Raw genomic sequence first — 22,930 nt, 5'->3', positions numbered from 1 at the left:
CTCCCTCCAATTCAATTAAAGCCTGGGGCAACCTTTGGGAATCTGCATTTGATACAAGCATTTCAGGTGTTCTGATGAAAATTGTAGCCCATGCTTTGATCAAGGCTGAAAGGGTATGTATGAGTAAGCTCCAGGGCATCTGTGAACCTTCAGAAATTTTTTACACTTTGTGTCTATATGTGTATTTGTATTTCTCTGAGGGGAGGTTTTCATAAATTTATGGATTTGACTTGTTGATTTGTTGATATTGAATAGAATGTTAGGTAAAGAGCAGTGCTCAGTCAATACTTGCTTGTAGGGGGTGCCTGGGTGGCTCAGTTGGTTACACGTCTGACTTCGGTTCAGGGCATGATCTCACAGTTTGTGAGTTTGAGCGAAGGGGTCTGTGCTGACAACTCAGAGCCTGGAGCCTGCTTCCAATTCTCTGTCTCCTCTCTCTCTGCCCCTCCCCTGTTTGTGCTCTGCCTCTCTCTCTTTCTCTCAAAAATAAATAAATTAAAAATAAACACTTGCTTGTATAGCCTTTTATCTCTGTAGCTAATCACATATGAATGTGTATGAAACACACGAAAAAGGAAGTGAATCTTACGCACACCAAAGCAGAGTCCAGGATATTTGGAATGCTAACAAGAAAACCACAATAGTGGGCGGCCGGTGTTGACAAGTGTGTCAAATTGCTTAGTCATGTTAACTATTCAGATTAAGCAGCTTTAGTGATGGAGGGAATTCAGGGTGCAATTGCCGCTGAGAAGGGTTCACAATGATTACACAAAAGGTGGGCAGTGGAAAGGATTAGTGAGGAAACAGGTACGCAGTCAGCCTGGGTTGCTGGTAAGAAGGTGAAGGAACAAGAACAGGAAGGAAGGTTTCCCACAGCAGTTTGCGTGTTACGAAAGAGTGGATGGCAGCTGCAAGAGATGATGAAACCCATTTTGTGTTCTAAGGACTACAAGTTTCGTGTGGTTGATTGTAAATCCTGCTCAAGCCAGGATGACTCCAGTTTCTCTTGGGGCTTCTGCCCAGCTGGAGACATGGGCATGATGGGCCCTGCTTTGGGACACCTGGTAAATCTTATTGGGAGTTTCTCAGAACTATAAAGTAGGAGCATGGAGCTTGGAGAGTATCATTTTATTTCCCAGAAAATGCCAAAGCCTGCCTACGTGGGGTTTACATGATGAATCCTTATGCAATTGAGAACACATGTCTCACAGGTACAGAAGTAGGTTTCTAGACCTTCTTGGCCTCTTTGCATCCAGCATACTTTGTTTTTGGCTGCTTCCCAAAATGACCACCTTTTTACTGCCTCCCCATTAAAAATAAGAACACTATGTCTTCCATATGTTCATTTTACACACTGGGATGAAAGTCAAGATCTATCCTATAGATTAGAGCTATTTATATGTTATTTCATTACTTCTTAGTGACAGGTAGTGACATAGTAAGCAGGCTATGTCTGAGGACCCAAAGGGGGTCTTATAGGACTGGAGGGTCCTTGGCTTTGTACAGGATAGAAATCAAATATGAGCCGGGAAGAAGTGAGAGCAGAGTTTAATGAATAACCTAAGTGATAGCACAGAACAGATTGAATACCCCAGATGGAGTGTCTGGGAGGCTCAGAAAAGAAGTGAGTTTCTCCACTGCTTGGGATTAGGGCTTTATGTTGGAAAGGGGTCCAGGGCATGGGTTCCTTCACGAATCCAGGGTAGGGTCCAATCAAAGGTGAGTGTCAGGTGAACAATAGGTGTTATTCCACAAATCACCGAAGGAAGGGACTGTTGGCACTAGTGTCTGCTGAGGTTTGTTCTTAAGATGCTATCAGGTATATGGGGGCCTAGGACGAAACTCAGAGAATGATTAACTTTCTTGTTTCCCCCTTGGAATGTAAACATAATTAGCTTCTTTGGTTTGCTCAGATGCAAGATGAAATATAAAACATGAGCAAATGGGCCTAGCAGACAAACAGCACAGATGGACCTTTTCTAAAATGGATCTCCTTTGGGGTACCTGGGTGGCTCAGTCGGTTGATCCTCAGACTTTGGCTCAGGTCATGATCTTATGGTTCATGAGTTCAAGTGCCACGTCAGGCTCTGTGCTGATGGCTCAGAGCCCGGAGCCTGCTTCAGATTCCATGTTTCCCTCTCTCTCTGCCCCTCCCCGGCTTGTACTCTGTCTCTCTCTCTCAAAAATAAACAAACATTAAAAAAAAATTAAAAAATAAAATAAATCGGATTCCCTTCAGTTTCCCCATCACATTAGAGTTACAAGTCTTAGCAGTAAGCTAGTTGTACTTACTGGACTCGTCTCTAAGGGCTTTTTCTATTTGTAGCATAGTGAGAAAGACCTATGCAGGACTCAAAATGAAAGATCTTTTATGGCAACTTAAAAAAACTTATTATCACCACTTATAGTACTTACAAGTTTTTCTGCAGCAAAATATTTTGATTCAGAATCAGTTCTTAATCTTGGTAAAACTTACTGTTATCAATGTACTTCATGTGCCTGAAACATCTTCCTCACTAGCCAGTATCTTCCATATCACTCTAAGAAATGCAAACCAGTTAGAATTTAACTTGAACAGAACATAATCTGGAGTCTGCCATTAAAGTATTTATTATGCATTTTGAAGAAAAATCACTTATATGCTTTTAAGGATTATTAGTACATATGCTTATCAGTATATTTTAAAATCTTCTTAAAAAGGTTTATTTTTTTATTTTTAAAACTTTTTCTTAAGGTTTATGTATTTTTGAGAGAGAGTCAGAGCGCAAGCAGGGAAGGAGCAGAGAGAGAGGGAGACACTGAATCCGAAGGAGGCTCCAGGCTCTAAGCTGTCAGCATAGAGCCCGATGTAGGGCTCGAACCCACAAACTGCAAGATCATGACCTGAGCTGAAGTTGGATGCTTAATCGACTGAGCCACCCAGGCACCCCAACGTTTATTTATTTTTGAAAAAGAGAGCATGTGCGCATGGCACAGACGGAGATAGAGAATCCCAAGCAGGCTCCATGGGCACCCATGTGGGGCTCCATGTCAGGAACCATACAATCACGACCTTAGTTGGGTGCTTAACTGACTGAGCCACCCAAGTGGCTCCTCAGTATATTTTAAGCTTACATTTTTTCCCTGCACACTCAAGTCTCCATTCCTGTCATTTTCATTCAGTCCATCTTTTTCCACCTTTCAAGAATCCAGGAATCTTTACAGAAATAACTTGTTTCCCCATAAGTCACAAGAGTAGGAGAAAGATAGTGAAGAGACCCTAACTTCTATGCCATCAAAAGGCATTAAATAAGCATAAATTTTTCAAGAGGTGCCAACACTCATCAGGAAGAAGAAAAAAGTACGATGAAGGCTTTTGAGCAGCCTTCTATTACTTTATTATTCTGTGTGAGAATACTATCTTATAAGCCAATTGTAACATTATCCAGAACACAACATTTACATACTGTGAGAAATAGTCTTTATGACAACTTCAGAAACAACTACTACAAATTTACAACTCCTATTCGAAACCTGCTTGACCTGATATAGTTCAGAATCCAGAACTTTTATTAGAAAGGTGTGTCTGTCATATATTATGCGACACCTTCAGCAAGGGCTGGAGCTGCACCATAATCACACACATTAACAGTTCTGTAGGAAATTTAGGAATATTCAAACCAAGTGAATATTCAGTTATACATAGCTTCAGTTCCATTCACTTCAGATTTAACTACCAGGGAGTTAGGAAAGACAGATAAAGGATTGAGACCTCCATTGATATGTTAATTAGAGACCCAGTTCTTTATATTGGATATTTAGTTCAGAGCCAGGGTAAAAGATTGGTCTTTGCTTCCACACAAATGAAACAGTGTATTTAAAATGAAAATTCGAACAGTATATTTTGTTTCAGGAGGTAAATGTAAAATAGACTGGCCTGTTTAACGAAGTTAATCACATTGCGATCTTCTTGAACTCATCTAGCTCCATTTTGGTTGAAAACTCTATTTTTTGGCGCAATAGTTAAAAAAACATCAGATCAACCCCAAGCTTGCAGGGTAAGCATCCCTTGGGGCTTCACCGACCTTGGGCATCATGAAGAATTGTAGACGGGTAGGGAAGCCAGGGATGCTGCAGAGTGCTTGAAGCATTATCTTCGCTGGGCAAACTTCAGTCTCAGTGGATAGAAAAAGAGATTAAGCAGATATCTGTGTGGTCACTACTCTCTTGCCAAGACACGGGTGAACGAGATTCCTTTAAAAAGCAATGGTATAAATTATTGCTTGAGGGTTGCAAAAAGAGTCGCACTGTTAAGGGGAAGGAGCGGCTGGCAAGACAGAGCTGGGGCTAGAAGAGGCAGGTAAACAGGGCGCCGAGTCTTGCACAAACTGGACCAAGATTGAGTCTGAGGCATCAGTTACTACGTCAGTCCCAGGGTTGTGTGCTTGCGTAGGCGGAGGGCTGCCTGCCCGGAGTCTCCAGCTGTATCCCTGGCCCGGGCGCTGGGCTCCACCTGCTGAAAGCAGTCAACCGCTGTCCGGCAGGGCTGGGGCCCTTTCTCTGGCGTCGGGGAAGCCCTTCTCTGGCATCGGGGAAGCCCCTCCCAGCCCCGCATCCTGGAACCCAGCCTCCGGCAGAGGACGCCCGAGTGAGATTGGGCTGGGTCCTATCAGAGCGCAGGCCCGCCTCGTCCCAGGCTTCAAGTATGGGGCGGGACCCTCGCGGCTTTGCATCCAATCTTCGTTCGCCGGTGCCTGCGGGGCGGGACCCTCGCGGCTTTCCGTTTGATTCCTGCTCCTCGGGGGCTGCGAGTCGCGGCCGAGGAGGTGAAGGGCAAGCGGTGAGGACCAGTAGGCCCGATGGGGCAGCGCTCCCTCTCTCCCCAGCCCGTGGAGATGGTGGGGAAAAGTTAAGTTGCGTAGAACAGAGTTCCATAGCGTGGAACGGCGGAAGTGCTCGGACTCGGCGGGAGTGTCGTGTAGTCAGGCAGCTCGCCTGCCGCGGTCGTAGAAGTACCCCCGAGGTTGGGCCGCCGGGCGGTGCCGTAGCGCTGCTTATTTGGATTTCTCTCACTTGGTGGCCTCCTGAGTGTGCGGAGCAACTATTGGTGTGGTGGGAGAAGTCTGAGCTCTCCTCGCTCTGCACTTCTGTATCTACACCCAAGCTTTAAGCTTGTCGCCCTGCGTCTGGGCGGGGGCCCCAGATACCGGGCACCGGCAGCACTTTGTCTCTTGAGTGTGGTTGTCCAAAACCTGGTGAATCCCGTAACAATTGTTCGCCAGCTGTCTGGTAGATGGACTCTTTTGAGTGCGTGCTCTGATTCCCAACAGTTTTAAGTCTTAAGGCTTCATAGTCTGCAGATTTCTTGTCTTCCATTTTCTTAAGCCAGTTTTTGGTAAAAATTTCCATGTTCCCTCCCGCCCCCGGCGGTTGTCACGCTAGTTTCTTGCTTCCCACAGTCACCAGCCTAGTTCAAACCCGCGTTCTCAAACAGGATGGTTGCAGCGGCCTCCTGGAAGTCCTAACCAGTTCATCTTCGTGTACCGGTATGTGGCAATTTATTTTTTTACTTGCTGTTCCCGATTCTCTTTTCCAATCTGTGTTTACATTTTATTGCCCCCAGGAAGCCATCCTGTAATTAAATCCAGTGTCATGATTTTTCTTAATGCGTATGTAGGTTCTTTTAGACTTTATCTTTGTAGTTGAACATTCAAAACAGTCCTTGCTGAAAAAATCTCCTAATTCATATTTTCACTGTGTACGTTTTGGTGAGTTAAGACCATATAGGTATGGGATTGGTAGTCTTGGTATCATTTTTCTAGCGTCCATTAAGTACTAAGGGAGGTAGGTATACAGAGAATAGCTTATCTTTTCTACGTATGTGTATTAGATTCTTATTGCTGCCATAACAATTTACCATAAACTTAGTTAAAAAAACAAAACAAAACAAACCACACAAAATCACAAAGTGGTTATCTTATCTCACAGCTTCTATAGGTCTGAAGTCCAGGTAGTTTTAGCTGGGTACTCTGCTTAGCACCTCACAAAGCCGAAATAAAGGTTTCTGTAGTCCTGGGCTCTGGTCTGGAGGCCCTGAGGAAGAATCCACCTCTAGGCTAAGTGAAGGTGCAGAATTTATTTTCTTGCAGGTGTACTAGGGCCGAGGACCCGCTTTCCTTCCTAGGCTCCAGCTGGGGGCTTTGTCACTTCCGTAAGACCACCTGTATGTTTATTGCCAGACAGCACCTTCAATCCTTTTCATGCTTTTAATCCCCCTGACTCATCTACAGCCAACTGCTGGAGTAAGCTTTCTGCTCTTGAGGGCTCAAATGATTAGACCCACCTGGATAATCTAAGGTCACCTGTGCTGTGTAAGACAACATGATCACAGTCATGGAAGTGATGATCTCATTATATTCACAAGTTCTGGAGAGTGTAGGGGTGAAATCATGGGAGCCATTCCTAGAAATTCTGCCTAGCATAACATGGTTGTCTCAACTAGATTGCTTTATTTTTACTTTTTTAATTTGTTTAATTTTTTTAAACACTTTTTTAAATGTTTATTCTTTGAGAGAGAGAGAGAGACAGCACATAAGCAGGAGAGGGGCAGAGAGACAAGAGACACAATCTGAAGAAGACTCCAGGCTCTGAGCTGTCAGCACAGAGCCCAACACGGGGCTCGAACTCACGAACCGGCAGATCATGCCTTGAGCTAAAGTCGGACGCTTAACCAACTGAGCCACTAGGGTGCCCCAGATTGCTTTATTTTTATGATGTGTGTTTTTGTTTTTTATTTTAAGTTTATTTAGAGATTGCGTGTCAGCAAGGGAGGGGAAGAGAGAGAGAAAGAGAGAATATCCTAAGCAGATTTCTTGGTGTCTATGCAGAGCCCGACACGGGGCTTGAACCCACGAATTGTGAGACCGTGATCTGAGCCGAAATCAAGAATCAGACTCTTAACCGACTGAGCCACCTAGGCGCCCCTGTGACGTGTCTTTGCAGTCATTTAAAAACAATCCTGGAGGCACCTGGCTGGCTCTGTAGAGCATCTGACTCTTGATCCTAGAGTTGCAAGTTCAAGCCCCAATTGGGTATGGAGCCTATTTAAGAATGATAATAAAAATAAATAAAACAATCCTAACAACAACTCTTTCTGATTGTATGATTATCCTCTCTACAGATAAGGGAATTTGGTTCAAGTCAGTTGCCCAGAGGCTCATGACTAGAAAGTGGTAGAGTTGGCATATGGACCCATGCCTACATTTCCGTTAAGTCTAAAGCTAATGTTGGTGGATGGTCAAAATAAAGTGCAAAGTCATTAGATAGCAAGAAGCTATTAAATGGGAGGTCTTTGTTGTACCTTACTTCTGGATTATATCTTTTTATTAGCGCTGTAGGTTGAACTGTTTTATCCTAACAAAGCTTGATGACATGAATGACAGTGTTTTCACATACATCTAGAGGGTGGAGGCTAGGGGTAATAGGAAGATTCTGTCAATACATGGTGTCTGTAAGCAGTTGAGGTGTCTGTAAGGTGCTGCTTCCATTGGTCATACCTGTTAGTGAGGAGAGAAAGCACAGGGAGAACACATGTAGTTAGTCCTTTATAGGGGCATGACCTGGAGGTGACACATTACAAAGTCATACTGAGCTCCAAGGCAGGGTAGGAGATAAAAGCTGTGTGGCTTTATACCCAGTTGAAAGTCAGGATTCTGTTAAGAGAAAAAAAAAAAAAAAGGAAACAGTTAATATTGGCTGATAACAGTTTCTGCCACACCCTTGCTTTTGATAATGTTTTATTCTTTAACCTATGAGTGGAATATTTTATTTGGTTTGCTGTCAGTTTTTAAAAAGATTTGAAAGCACAGATAATTCTTAAGGTTCCTTGATTTCTCAGTTGCTATTAAAGACTTTGAGAAACTTAGTTTTCCTTTTAACATTTGTATACCTCATTCACATTTTGGATTAGTTTGATTTCTCTGATGAAAATTAATAAATTTGTTCAAGATTGCTGGGGATACTTGAAGTCATTCTGGGTAGGCTTCAAACCATCTGCATGCGGTTACAACAGCTTGTCGTATGATTGGTGAATTCTGTAATATTCTACAAGTCCACAGCTGGATGAATCTTCTGCTTTTCATACTAGGCTCTTGGGAGTGCTCACCTTCCACCCAGCATAACTTGCTACACATCTGAATTCTCCCTACCCATTTAGAGCTCCTGTGGGTTCTCTTACCTGTCTCTAGTAGCTTTTGTTTAAGGGGAAGATTGGAATCAAACAGATCTTGACCTTACTAGAGTTGGTAAATTGTCTTTTGAGTTTTGGTTTCTTGGTATGTAAAATGTCAGTGAATGCCAAAAGGCAGAGATAATAGGAAGATTAGATAAGGTCTTCTATGATACCGTAGTACTTGGCAAATAGTAGGTACTGACTCTGAGCTCCACCTCTTGGAATCTACATGTTTTTTTGTTTTTGTTTTTTTTGTTTTTTAATTGATTTTCTCACTCTGACAAGTTTATGACTTCTGTAAGGACTAGAACAAAGTTCTGTATATACTGTGGTCTCTAGATAATGATTTATTGCATTGGAACTAGCATATATAAGAATATTTATGAGATTGAAATTGTGAGGGCTTTTTTCTTTAGTTTTCCTGTTATGATTGCATCATGGAAAATCACTTGGCTAAATCAACTGAAGAACGAACATTTCAATACCAGGATTCTCTTCCATCTCTGCCTGTTCCTTCACTTGAAGAATCATTAAAAAAATATCTTGAATCAGGTATGTATGTTTGTAATCTTTTCGTATGTATTATATTATTAGTAATGTAGGAAACTATGAAATTACTAGAAGTTGATGGGGGTGTAATTGTTTTTTCCTTGAGACTCATGGTAATGTATCCTTAAAATGTGCAGAACTTTTTTGTCTTTATTTCTCAAGTTACTTTTTCCATAGTTTGAAAAGCCAGATAGTATTTTTAGGTTTATAATAAAAAGTAGCAGGCCTCTGCCTCATTCTCTACTCCCACCCCCAAATCCCACTCCCTCAGGCAAGCATTTTCAAATATTTTCTCAGTTTTTTGATATTGTTTATCTCCAGATATCTTCTATCTCCAGATTTAAAGTAACATGTTTATACTACTATTTCTTTTTTTTTTTTAGTTTTAGATATTATAAATTTGTTGGTAAAAAGATGTGGATTTAGCTCTTTCACACCTTTTACCTTTCCACTCTTCACGCTCAGCATATATGCAGTCCAACATATCCACGTTTTCCTTTTCATTCTCTCAATATAGTTGTACAGAATCACCATTTGGGATTAAATGATTAAATTAGTATTCACTTGATTGAACTCCAGGTTTTACCTCATTTAAATCAGTATGTACCTGTGTTACTTTACCTGATCATTTAGGGTTTATGATTATGCAGTCAATCACACTGTGCTTTGGTTACCTTTTTGCTGTTTTTTTTGTTTGATTTTGCCTCATTTTTTTTTCACTTGCTTACTTTGCTTTGTATCCTTAACTAATTCACTCCCAAACACTTCAATACACTGAAAACCCTTATGTACATTATATATAATACATATATGTGTATGTACCTATACATATATTAAACACATAAGCTATTCTCTGAGTTTCATTTCTTGGAGACATCCCTTCTAGGGCCCTCTGCCCTCTTCCTTCAGTCAGCATATTTTTCTTAAGTTGGTTGATAGCTGTTCTCTGGGGACTTTCTTTCCCCCATTATCCTAGCAGTTTGCTTCACCTCTCCCTCCTTTATTGGATTCTCTGGTTCCTGTCTTTTTCTTCCTCTTTTCACTTATATTTGTGAAGTACATCTTTAGTAGCTACTTGAGAAAAGAATTTCTGGGAAAAAAAGAATGTGAGACCTAAAAATTTATTCTACCCTCATATCTGATTGTTTGGCTGAATATAGAATATTCTGGGTTGGAAATGATTTTTCTTAGGAGTTTTGAAGGTACTGTCTGTTCTCTTGAGAGGTCTAATGCCATTCTGTTTGATCCTTCATATGTGGCTTGTTTTTTACTTTACAGATGTGTTTGGAAACCTTTTTATCCCTACCATTTTGATTGTTTCCATGTCCCTTAGTGTGTAGATTTTTTTTTCTCATTTATTTCTCTGAATACACAGTAGGTTCTTTTAAGTTGAAAAATTCAAGTTACTCAGTTTGAGGAAATTTGAAAAATAGTGTTTCTTGAATAGTTTTCTCCTTTGTTTTCCCTCTCTTTCTGGAATTCCTAGTAATTGGATCTGGGGCATTCTGGACTAAGCTTTTAATTAAAAAATGATTTCCCTTATTATTAGTGCCTTTCCCTTCCTGGGAAAGGGTCTGTTTATTGTTTGGGACCACCAATCCTATTTTTGCTTATTCTGCCTTTGACTGTCATGTGAGAGGCTTTCCTCAAATATCAGAAAATCTGTAGTCTTCATATTTTAGAGTTAGACCCTAAAAAGCCGATTGAAAGCTCTATATGTGTGTGTAGGGATTTGGTGACCAGTGGGCCTTCTAGTGACTCTTGTTGCAGAGATCTAGCAGTTCCATTGGGACCATGCCCAGACCTAAGTAATAATTTTTCTTGGACTGATCTGTTTCCCCAAAGAGTCCTCTTTTGTTTAGAAGGCATGAGCCTGATTTCTAGTGTTTTGGGAACTAAGTAGGGGAAGGAGGCTGGAGGGGTCATTGTTCTGGGTGTACCCTTTCATCATAATCTCTTTTTTTCAATATGACTTAGAAGCCATGTATTCTGTTTGTCAATTTTTCCTAAGAATAAACCTCTAGATTTCTGCTGGCATTGGTAGGAAGTTGCCTGGCTTTCTAGAGTGGAGAAAGATCTACAGGAGACCTGTTTTCAGCCACTTTTTGCCCCCCTCCCCCCCCCCCCCCCCCTTTGAAAGTCCATTTGCCTAGAATTCTTGAACCTTTCTGGGATTCTACTGCAGGAATTGACTTGCTTCTTGGTTTGCACCTAACCTTAACCTTGTATCTTCCTCCCTTCCGCTGTCTAGGGTTTAGACAGGCTTTCTCCATTCTACAAAGTCCCCATTTTCTCATGTGTTTTCTAATTTGTAAAATGTTAGCTTAACTGGTCTGCTGTCCTCTCCTTCCATATTCTTGGTCCTTATAGGTTTTTGCCTTTTTAATTACCTTGATTTTACTGAATTCTGGGAGGTTTGGAGATAAATGTATGCATTTGGTTCACTTTGTTGAACTGAAAGCCCTTGATGTTCTTTAAGTTTCTTCTTTTCTCTTTTTCCTCAGGTACTTTTATCTGGGAATTCAAGTTTCTTTTGTAAAAATTTTAATGATTATTCACTGTTTTTGATTATACATTTCACTTGGACTGTTGCTAAATACAGCTGTTTAAATTGACTTTAAGATAGTACTTGGAAGAGACAGAATCATAAAAAAGGAAGATATTAATGTCCTTTGCTAATTTGCTTTTCTCGGTAGCAAATTTTCAGAACAATTGGTTTTCATTTTCATGGGCTAAAATCCTGTTTTTTATTTGTTTTTGTTTTTTGTGTGTGTATGTATTTGGAAGGAAACTGTTATTGGCTCTGGCTCTGGGCTGGAGGCAGGCTTTACACTTAAATTTACATACATATTGCACTTACGTACATGATGTTCAAGGCTCTGCTTGAACATTAGTGGAAGGAAATTTTAATTTCTCTTATTCATGGCTAAACAGGATTAACTTTTCTGTTGGACTAATAGCTAGATGATAGTTCTATCTTTATCTTTTTAATTCTCATCATCCAGAATAATTTTAAAATAGTTTTTCAGAAAAAGGTTATCAGATTACCCAGTATCCACTGTTTTATTTTTCACCTCATTTTGCATTGTTGCTTTTCAGCTATTTTTATGTTGTAAACTCTGTCATAATTTATTGGACTGCTGTGGTAATTAATGCATTTATAATTGTTTTACATAATTAAGTCTCAAGATTTATGTAATAATGTGAGTTTATGGTACTTGATGTCTAAGTATTTTAATGCATATTTTATCTTTATAGTAAAGCCATTTGCAAATAAAGAAGAATATAAAAAAACCGAAGAAATTGTCCAAAAATTTCAAGATGGTATTGGAAGAAAATTGCACCAGAAATTACTTGAAAGGGCAAAAGGAAAAAGAAATTGGGTATTTGTGTTATTGTACTTATAATTAGAAAATTGATGATGCTTGAATGAAAAATAAAAATGTTTTATTTAAATAGCTTTCAATTTAAAATTATTAGTGTAAATATCCTTGCAGTCGTTGTTGTAATCATCCAGAAGAATGAGGGAATTGTTTAACTCTAGGGAGTTTTAAGTGTTGTGTGTGAACTTTTCTTTTACCACATGGAGAACTTGTTAAAATGCAGACTTCCTGGGACCAGTGATTCTGATTCAGTATCTCTAGAATGGGGGCCCAGAAGTCCTTATTTTAACTTTCCATGTGGTCCTGGTGGAGGTGATATGCAGACCCTGCTTTGAGAGAAACATTTTGTTCAGGTAATCCTAGCCTGAAAAAAATAGACATGCCACATAGGTGGCATACAAATACTTAAATATTGCATGGGAGAGAAAGGGCCATTACAAAGTTGGAGTGGAGAATGGTTTTGAGTATTATATGTTGGAATTAGATAGATTGAGGGGGAGATGTTGATACAGTCATTACTGAGGCAGTGCATAATTTTCTTTAAGGAATCTTGGGCTTCTTCAGCTTAACTACTCTGCTTCTGTAGTGTGAACCAGAGGTTAGGTTTTCGTAATTTAAAAAAATTGCCAGGGTGCCTGGGTGGTTCAGTTGGTTAAGCTTCTGGCTTTGGCTCAGGTCGTGATCTCGCAGTTTGTGGGTTTGAGCCCTGTATTGGGCTTTGTGCTGACAGCTGAGAACGTGGAGCCTGCTTCAGATTCTGTGGCTCTCTCTCTTTCTGCCCGTCAATGACTCGTGCCGTCTCATAAACATTAAAAAAAATTGCCTTAATCTAGAAATAATGATTGTAACTGTATTTAAACTTTATTTTTTTTTATTTTTTTTTTAAAATTTTTTTTTCAACGTTTTTTATTTATTTTTGGGACAGAGAGAGACAGAGCATGAACGGGGGAGGGGCAGAGAGAGAGGGAGACACAGAATCGGAAACAGGCTCCAGGCTCCGAGCCATCAGCCCAGAGCCTGACGCGGGGCTCGAACTCACGGACCGCGAGATCGTGACCTGGCTGAAGTCGGACGCTTAACCGACTGCGCCACCCAGGCGCCCCATGTATTTAAGCTTTAGAAATAATAAGCAAGTTGATCTTTCCATTAGTCATTGATAACTATGAAGGAGTAATAGAATTTTATACTTTGAGATTTCTTTCTTCACAGTCTTGAGACTTGAGCAATTTTAATTGAATCAGGGTAAGGTAAGAAGTCTGTATCCTTTTTGGTTACTTCCTTTTCTGAATGATTATAGTTTATAACATCCATTTCTTAAAAAATAACTCCAGATAATTTGATGAGATCTGCATATCTGCCTGAAATTTAGTTGCATATTATAAAAGAAGGACACAGAAAGCACTGAAAATTCTGAATTAGTTTTATGTGTACTGAAAAGGTTTCATATTTCTGATTTAGCACTGCAGTTTTTGCTTGGAAAAGGAAAATTGCAAATGTCTTACTAGTTGTTATAATTAAGTGAGGATTTGTTAAATATTTATTATACCCAAAGTATTCTGGGAAAACTCACCTAAGGACTTCGGTGTTGTGACTTCAGTATGATCTATCTGAAGGTGCCTTTTCAGTGCTTTCTTGTTGCCTGTTTTTGGTAATGTAATTATAATTAAGATCCTATAGTTCCAGAAGAAAGAAATGATCATAATACCATTTTTCAATATCTGTGATAATTTAAAACAAGAAAGTGTGTTTTTATTTTTTAATTTATCATTTTTTTAAAAAGAGCTTACTGAGGTAAAATTGACTTAAAGTCCATTGTCCGTGTACAATTTGATGTGGGTAAGTAAATGTGTTTTTAAGTGTTAAAGAGAAAAGAACAAATACAGCTTTTGTTTTTTTGGTTTTCTTTGGCAGCAGTTATACATTCAAGTATACCCAATTGCATTAGACTGAAGTTCTTAATTTCTTTTAGCTGGAAGAATGGTGGCTGAATGTTGCCTATCTGGATGCTCGTTTACCGTCACAACTGAATGTCAATTTTGCTGGTCCTGCACCTTATATTGAACACTACTGGCCTCCAAAGGAAGGCACTCAGTTGGAAAGAGGAAGTATAAGTCTTTGGCATAACTTGAACTACTGGCAGCTATTAAGAAAGTAAGGACAGTTATGTGAATTTAGTAACAGGTTTACCTACAGTTTTAGGTGGCAAAATGTTGAGAAGCTGAATTTTAGTTATTCAAAGATACTATAGTTGTGACTACTTGTTTTACAAGTGTTATAAAGACTTGTTGACCAAAATACTTTTTTTTGTTTGTTTTAATAGGGAAAAAGTGCCTGTTCATAAAGTTGGAAATAATCCTCTAGATATGGATCAATTCCGAATGGTGTTTTCCACATGCAAGATTCCAGGGATTACTAGAGATTCAATTATGAATTATTTTAGGACTGGTAAGTAGAAAACATGGGTACTTTTTTGGTTAAGTCATTAGGATTTGGATAGTTGTGCTGTGGTTTCTACTGTGATGCTGTGGATGACTAATTGGAGGCTTTCTGTGAACCTTTTAGTTGTAAGTAATTTATGGGAATGGATTTTTTTTTTTTTAAATGCTTATTTATTTTGAGAGAGAGAGGGGCACAGAGGGAGGGGAGAGAATCCCAAGCCGGCTTCTTGCTGCCAGCCCAGAGCTCGACATGGGGCGTGAACTCACCAATTGTGAGATCATGACCTGAGCTGAAATTAAGAGTTGGATGTGAAACCAACTGAGCCACCCAGATGCCCTGGGAATGGATTTTATAAAATGTGTCTTACATAGTTCTATATAAAAGCTGGTGTTTATGTTGCATCATTTGAGTATTTAAATTTTTTTTTTTTTTTTTTTTTTTAAATTTTTTTTTTCAACGGTTTTTATTTATTTTTGGGACAGAGAGAGACAGAGCATGAACGGGGAAGGGGCAGAGAGAGAGGGAGACACACAGAATTGGAAACAGGCTCCAAGCTCCGAGCCATCAGCCCAGAGCCTGACGCGGGGCTCGAACCCACAGACCGCGAGATCGTGACCTGGCTGAAGTCGGACGCTTAACCGACTGCGCCACCCAGGCGCCCCTTGAGTATTTAAATTTTAAAGAACATTATCGATTAGAATATTAGGAAATCTGGAACATATGATTTGGATCTTTCTGTCTCTACCCTCTTACTTGAATTTTCTTTTTGAGTGTTTGCTTATATATGGTTATTATGCCCCATTTCTCTGTGAGTATGCCCTTCCTTCCACTCCCAGCCTTTTGAGGTGAGAGCCTGGTGTCAGTCTTCTTGAAGGCATATGAGTTCAGATTGACTCACCAAAGTTTTTGTTTTTACTGTCTGCTTAATGGTAAATTCTGCTTGGTGTGCTAGCATATCTCAAAATGGAAAATTCTATTGTAGTAACTGCCTGTTTTTGGTTATTTCAGGATCTTTTTCTTTTTTATAAATTTAATAACATAGTTTATAGTTACTGCAGAATGTAACTATGAAAGGATATTTTTCTTACCTGAAATTTTGTTTAAAAGTAAAATTTCTGGGGGCGCCTGGGTGGCGCAGTCGGTTAAGCGCCCGACTTCAGCCAGGTCACGATCTTGCGGTCCGTGAGTTCGAGCCCCGCGTCAGGCTCTGGGCTGATGGCTCGGAGCCTGGAGCCTGTTTCCGATTCTGTGTCTCCCTCTCTCTCTGCCCCTCCCCCGTTCATGCTCTGTCTCTCTCTGTCCCAAAAATAAATAAAAAACGTTGAAAAAAAAAAAAAAAAAAAAAAGTAAAATTTCTGGGGCACCTGGGTGGCTCAGTCAGTTAAGCGTCCGACTTTGGCTCAGGTCATGATCTCGCGGTCCATGAGTTCAAGCCCCGCGTCAGGCTCTGTGCTGACTGCTCAGAGCCTGGAGCCTGTTTCAGATTCTGTGTCTCCCTCTCTGTCTGACCCTCCCCCGTTCATGCTCTGTCTCTCTATGTCTCAAAAATAAATAAACGTTAAAAAAAAAAAGTAAAATTTCTTTGCCAGTTTTGCTTGTAGTGTGAGGAATATGAGTTTACTTTCATAAACTCCTCTTTGTAAACCTCATTAGATGCTTGAGATATTTAATGTCCTCAGGCCCACACACATTTATCTTGATGTTCCAAGTGAAAAACCTGGTTACTTAAGGCATAAAGTTTAATGCCCAAACATGAATGGAAAAAATGAACAGGAGAAAATGGAATAGCCGTAGCAAAGAGAGAAATATGCATATCGGTTGAGAACTCAAATCAGTCAATCTGGTTTTCAAGTTTAATCTTTACTATTTGATAGGTATGTTCTAAGATAGATAAAATAATCCTTTAAGGTACAGCATGTATTGCGAGTTAAAGTGTGGGATTGTGATGCTTCCATCTTTAGTTTTCTTTTTCAACATTACTTTGGCTATTTGGGGTCTTTTGTGGTTCCATAGAAATTTTAGGATTGTTTTAACTCTGTGAAGAATGCTGGTGCTATTTTGATAAGGATTGCATTGAGTGTGTAGATTGCTTTGGGTAGTTTCGACATTTTAACAATATTCTTCTAATCTATGAGCATGAAATGTTCTTTGATTTCTTAGTGTCGTCTTCAATTTCTTTCATAAGCTTTGAATAGTTTTCAGCATACAGGTCTTTTACCTCTTTGGTTAGGTTTATTCCTAGGTATTTTATGGTGTTTGGGCATGTAAAATGCAGTCATTAATTTAACAATGTGCCTCTTAATACAGTCCTTCAAGCTATCATAAACTATATTCTTATACTTACAGCCATGCGAAGAGGTATAGTTAGGGATAAAGCTGAGGTAATAAGTAAACAAATAACAGAGTTGGTGATAAATACTGTATAGAGAATTCAAATAATGGGTAAGTAGGTGGCTGTTTAGGTAGTCAGGGAAAGCATCTCTGAGGATATGAATAAGATGTTCCAGCAGTTTTTTGTCTTTTTATTTTTGATTGGTTCATATTGTTTTTGTGTTGAGGGAAGAAATCCCCCGGGCATGAATAAATTTGGCATGTTTGAAGGGGAATATGGATGGAGCACACGAGGCCACGGGGAGGTGGCCGACTGGAGTGGTGACTAGAGGCTGGATCATATGGTAATTTGGAAGCCAACTCGTGGATTTGGATTTTATTTAAAATGTGAATAAGATAGTATTAGTGAGTTTTGAGGAGGAAAGTGATGTGATCAGGTTTATGTTTTGAAAAGATGATTGTACCTGCTGTTTGAAGATTAAGATTTTTAGGAAACAGACAGTGGTAGAAGCAGGGAGATCAGTTAGAAAATAGTTTTAGGGGCTCCTGGGTGGCTCAGTCGGTTAAGTGGCCGACTTCGGCTCAGGTCATTATCTCGCAGTCCGTGAGTTCGAGCCCCGCGTCAGGCTCTGTGCTGACAGCTCAGAGCCTGGAGCATGTTTCAGATTCTGTGTCTCCGTCTCTCTCACCCTCCCCTGTTCATGCTCTGTCTCTCCCTGTCTCAAAAAAAAATAAAACGTTAAAAAAAAAAAAAAAAGAAAATAGTTTTAGTAGTTCTAGTGAGCTACAATAATGACTTGTACTTGCGTAATAATATGGAACTGATAAAAAGTTCTTAGATTCTGGATATATTTTGGTTTTGGGTTTAGCAGAATTATTCATAGATTGGTTATGAGATGTAAGAAAAAAAAGGGGAATCAGATGACTTCAAGGTATTTGGCTTAAGAAATGGGGTAGATAGATGTGTTGGTTGATGAGATGGGAAAAATTGGGACGAAATATTCAGGGAAGAAATTAAGAGGTCCCTTAGGCTATGTTGAGTTTAAGATGCCTTTTAGACATCTGAAGTGGAAATGCAAGTAGATAGTTGGATGCAAAGTTTGGACTGGGGGAGCAGTTTCAGTGCTGTACCAAGAGATTTAGGAATCACCATTAGCAGGCACAGAAAACATTTTAAAGCCCTAAGAGTAGCTTTTGTAACACATATAGAGGAAGGTTATCAAGTGAACAAATATTGATGCTTAGCACAATTAAATATGGTATTTGGTGGTCTGAAGAGTCGAACACAGCAAAAGAGACTAAAGTGGGAAGGAAGCAAGGACAGTGGTCTCCCGGAAGCCAAGAGGAGGAAGTGTTGTACTGAATGCTCCAAAGGTCAACTGAGATAAAATTTAAAAGTGACCAAATTATTTGTCAACATGACATGGACCGGCTGCCCTCGACAAGAGCAGTCTTAGTGGAAGTTGGGGAAGGGAGCTCAACTGGAGAAGATGAAAGGAAGCTAAGTAAGTAGTGACAACATTTGGAAATAATCCTTACGGAAGAAGTTTTGATGTACAGTGGGAGATACTTTATTTTTTTAAATGGGTACTATTATATAACAAAGAGAAATAAAAGGCATCCAAATTGGCAAGGAAGAAGTCAAACTTCTGCTATTTGCAGATGACATGGTACTGTATGTAGAAAACTCAACAGATACCACCAAAAAATTGTTAGAACTAATACATGAATTCAGCACAATCACAGGATATAAGATCAACATGCAGAAATCTGTTGCATTTCTATACACCAGTAACAAAGTAGCAGAAAAAGAAATCAAGGAATTGATCCCATTTGCAATTACATCAAAAAACAATAAGATACCTAGGAATAAACCTAACTAAAGAAGTACTCTGAAAACTATTGAACACTTAGGAAAGAAATTGAAGAGCACACCAAGAAATGGAAAAGCATTCCATGGTCATTGAAGAACAAAACATTGTTAAAATGTCTATACTACCCAAAGCGATCTATACATTTAACACAATCCCAATCAAAATACCACTAGCATTTTTTGCAGAGCTAGAACAAACAATCCTAAAATTTGTACGGAACCACAAAAGACCCCAAACTGTCCAAGCAATCCTAAAAAAGAAAAGACTGGAGGCATCATAATTCTGATTTCAAGCTATATTACAAAGCTGTAGTCATCAAGACACTATTGTTACTGGCACAAAAAGAGACACAAAGATCAATGGAACAGAATAGAAAACCCAGAAATGGACCCACAACTACATGGTCAACTCCTCTTCAACAAAGCAGGAAAGAATATCCAATGGAAAAAAGATAGTCCCTTCAACAAATGGTGTTGGGAAAACTGGACAGTGACATGTGGAAGAATGAAGCTTAGACCACTTTCTTACATCATACACAAAAGTAAATTCAAAAAGGATGAAAGACCTAAATATGAGACATGAAACCATCAAAATCCTAGAGGAGATCACAGGTAGCAACCTCTTTGACCTTGGCAACAGCAACTTCTTATTAGACACGTTGCTGGAGGCAAGGGGAAAAAAAGCAAATGTGAACTGTTTCATCAAGATGAAAAGCTTCTGTACAGTGAAGGAAGCAATCAAAACTAAAAGGTAACTTATGGAATAGGAGAAGATATTTGCAAATGACCTATCAGATAAAGTCTATAAAGAACTTGCCAAACTCAACACCCAAAAAACAATCCACTGAAGAAATGGGCAGAAGACATGAATGGACACTTTTCCAAAGAAGACATCCAAGTGGCTAACAGACACCTAAAAAGATACTCAACATCACTCATCAGGGAACTATACATCAAAACCACAATGAGATAACCACCTCACACCTGTCAGAATGGCTAAAATTAACAACACAAGAAACAACAGGCATAGACAAGGATGCAGAGAAAGGGGAAACCTCTTGAACTGTGAGTGGGAATATAAACTGGTGCACCCTCTCTGGAGAACAGTATGTAGGTTCCTCAAAAAACTAATAATAGAACTACTCTATAATCTAGCAATTGGACTATTAGGTATTTACCCAAAGGATACAAAAGTACAGATTCAGAGGGGTCCACAGACCCCAGTGTTTATAGTAGCATTATCCACAATAGTCAAACTATGTGTGTATGCATATATATGTGTATATGCATATACACATACGTATACACACATACACCCACACAACAGAATATTAGCCATCAAAAAGAATGAAATCTTGCCATTTGAAATGACATGGATGAAACTAGAATGTATTAGGCTAAGCAAAATAACTCAATTAGAGAAACCATATGATTTCACTCTTATGTGGAATTTAAGAAACCAAACATGAACATATGAGAAGAGGGGGTCGGAAAGAGGGAGAGAGGAAAACACCACAGGAGACTCTTAATGATAGAGAACAAACTGAGGCTGTTGAAGGGAGGTGGGTGGGAGATGGGCTTAGATTGGTGATGGGTATTAAGGAGGGCAGTTATGATGAGGACTGGGAGTTGTATGTGAGCAATGAATCACTGAATTCTGCTGAAACCAATACTGCACTAGATGTTGGCTAGCTAAAATTTAAATAAAAATGAGTGCTATTACATCACGAGATTGGCATAGGAGAGGAAGAACAATAATCTTACAGGGGTAAGAATAAACAGCCAGAGTCTTTGAAAAGATAAGAGCTGAGAGGGTCAAAAAGTAGAAATGGTGGAGGGGTTGGTCTTTGACAAGAGCAATGATGAGAGGGAATGCAGAAAGTGTGCATCTTGATGCAGACATAATTGACCAATTTTGTTGTGGGAAGATGAGGAGGTCCTATGAATTCCTTGTGTTTTCGTTGGTGAAATGAGAACTGAGGTCATCACCTGGGGTAGAAGATTTGAGGAGAAAGGAGATGGTGTGAAATACTAGTCATTTTTGGAAAGTGGGAGAAGCACATTTGCTATGGAAATGTAGGGTAGCTGATCAGTGTTGAGTGCCCATTTGAAATGGTGTTTACGAATTTAAAATTAGATGATATATTCTTTTTTTTTCCTACAAAAATCAAGCAGGTGCAGAAAGAAAGTGGAAGATTTAAGTGTTTTGGAAGAGAGAAATTAAAATGGGTCATGGAATCTATCTTGAAGACAGAGAAAATTGAAGAAATGATGTATGTGGAGGCAGCCTGTAAGCTGCTATGGCTCAAAGGATGGTGTCAATAAGGAGGCAATAGTTAGAACTATTTTTATTTTTACTTCCCCCTTAAGAGACCATTAACACTAATTCCGTCATGCCTTTTGCCCTGTTTACCTCATTTTGCCTGGAAGTTCAGACTTCTCAGATCATAGCTTGTCCTCTGGATTTGTGGATTTGTGCATAGCCTAATTTGATCTACGTTCCTTACTACTGTGACCCACTCTCCTTTCCTTTTCCAGACTCTTCTGTACTTCCTGAAGCACACAGTCAGCAAAATCCTCTATACCTTCAACCTTTTCTCTGAAAGTTCCTGTTTACTTTGAAGGGTTCTGTTACTGAACCTGGTTATTCTTTGAGCTTACTGCGTTCCCTATAACCATCTCAAGTGGGTATATTTTCTCTCATACTTTGGTACTAGAAGAAAGGTAGGAGATGTTGTATGCTCTTTATCTCCTGTTATTCTTTCCACTTTCCCTTCTTCCTTACAGTTTGAGCTCTGGAAAAAAGGAAAGCTATCAGGTGAGATCCCCAGAGCTTGTCATGATTGCAGTGACTTTGTTTCTGACCATTCCCCTTTGTTCATTGATTGGTATAGCACCAGGCTCCCTGCATTTCTTTCCATTACTACCTCAGTCACATCCTTGATGACTTGAACTTCCAATTGTTGATAATCCATGACTTCTGCTTTCCTTCACTTTCTTCCTCTAGTGATCTGCACCTCCATTCCTTCTCAAGGAGCCACACACTCCTGTGGTCATGCCCTAGACCTTGTTATCAAAAACTCCATCTCCAGTTTCGATGCTGCATGGTAATTATAAGCATCTCACTCTGATCTCCACCTTGTCTTCACAACTCCCTTCCTTTGGGAGTGAGTCTACCTTAGCTGTTTCTTTGATCACATTGTGACTTAAATGCCGTTATTCTACAGTTATTCACAGTTCCATTCCTGCCACCTCCACTGTAATCACTCCTTTGCATACACATTCAAATCTTTGCCCACCCCCCCTTCCCCACTCCACCCACCCCCCCTTCCCCACTCCACCCACCCCTCCTTCCCCACTCCACCCACCACTCATCACTGTTTAATTACAATCTTCTCTCTTACCTCTACATATTACCATAGCAATTTACTTGGCTTGAGAAAACCTCACTTAATTTTCTGTTAAACCTCAAATGGACCCACAGCATACCTTGCCATATATATATATATTTTAATGTTTGTTTATTTTTGAGAGGGAGAGAGAAACAGAGCATGATGGGGAAGGGGCAGAGAGAGAGAGGGAGACACAGAATTAGAAGCAGGCTCCAGGCTGTCAGCACAGAGCCTGATGCGGGGCTCGAACTCACAAACTGTGAGATCATGACTTGAGCCAAAGTCAGATGCTTAACCGACTGAGCCACCCAGGTGCCCCGATCTTGCCATATATTTTTGTCAGGTTATTCTCTCTCTTCCAGAAAGACTGTCTCATGCTTTTCTTTATTCTCAGCTAATGAACTCTTATTCTCAATAAATGTAAAGCAGTCTTTCCATCACAAAATTTACCAACCTATCTGTTAGGCAGAATAATGCTCCTCAGCCCCCCAGAGATGTTTGCTTCCTAATCCTTGGAGCCTGTCCGATGTTTTAGGTTACATAGTAAAGGGGAATTTAGGTCACAAATGAAGTTAAGTTTGTTAATCAGTTGACTAGACATGGGAAGATTATTCTGGAATATTCATGTGGACACAAAATAATCACAAGAATTCTTACAAGTAAAGAAAGAGGCAGAAGAGAACCCAATTGATGGGAGGATGAGAAAGTCATGATCCTCCTTTGATGGTTGTGAAAATGGAGGAGAGTCCTAAGG

General features: G+C 39.7%; 1 protein-coding gene across 3 annotated transcripts in view; it reads left to right on the top strand.

Moving 5' to 3' along the window:
• The first annotated feature begins 4,750 nt into the window (after positions 1-4,750).
• The window catches only part of CROT (carnitine O-octanoyltransferase), a 49,418-nt gene continuing 31,238 nt past the window's right edge, over positions 4,751-22,930 (top strand). Inside the window, exons 1-6 of one of the 3 annotated variants that reach the window (XM_058725212.1) lie at positions 4,751-4,819; positions 5,474-5,525; positions 8,626-8,761; positions 12,017-12,141; positions 14,111-14,292; positions 14,462-14,586. In XM_058725212.1, coding sequence (XP_058581195.1) covers positions 8,647-8,761; positions 12,017-12,141; positions 14,111-14,292; positions 14,462-14,586 — 547 coding nt within the window. In that variant the 5' untranslated portion in view covers positions 4,751-4,819; positions 5,474-5,525; positions 8,626-8,646. Of the gene's footprint in view, positions 4,888-5,426; positions 5,526-8,625; positions 8,762-12,016; positions 12,142-14,110; positions 14,293-14,461; positions 14,587-22,930 lie in introns of those variants that run through there. The other 2 variants (XM_058725213.1, XM_058725211.1) reach the window with 2 other exon arrangements.

This window comes from Neofelis nebulosa, chromosome 4, assembly GCF_028018385.1.
Source record: "Neofelis nebulosa isolate mNeoNeb1 chromosome 4, mNeoNeb1.pri, whole genome shotgun sequence".
In the NCBI taxonomy this organism is placed as follows: Eukaryota; Metazoa; Chordata; class Mammalia; order Carnivora; family Felidae; genus Neofelis; species Neofelis nebulosa.
Note: the sequence above shows the minus strand (reverse complement) of the source record. Positions and strands in the feature narration are given on the sequence as shown.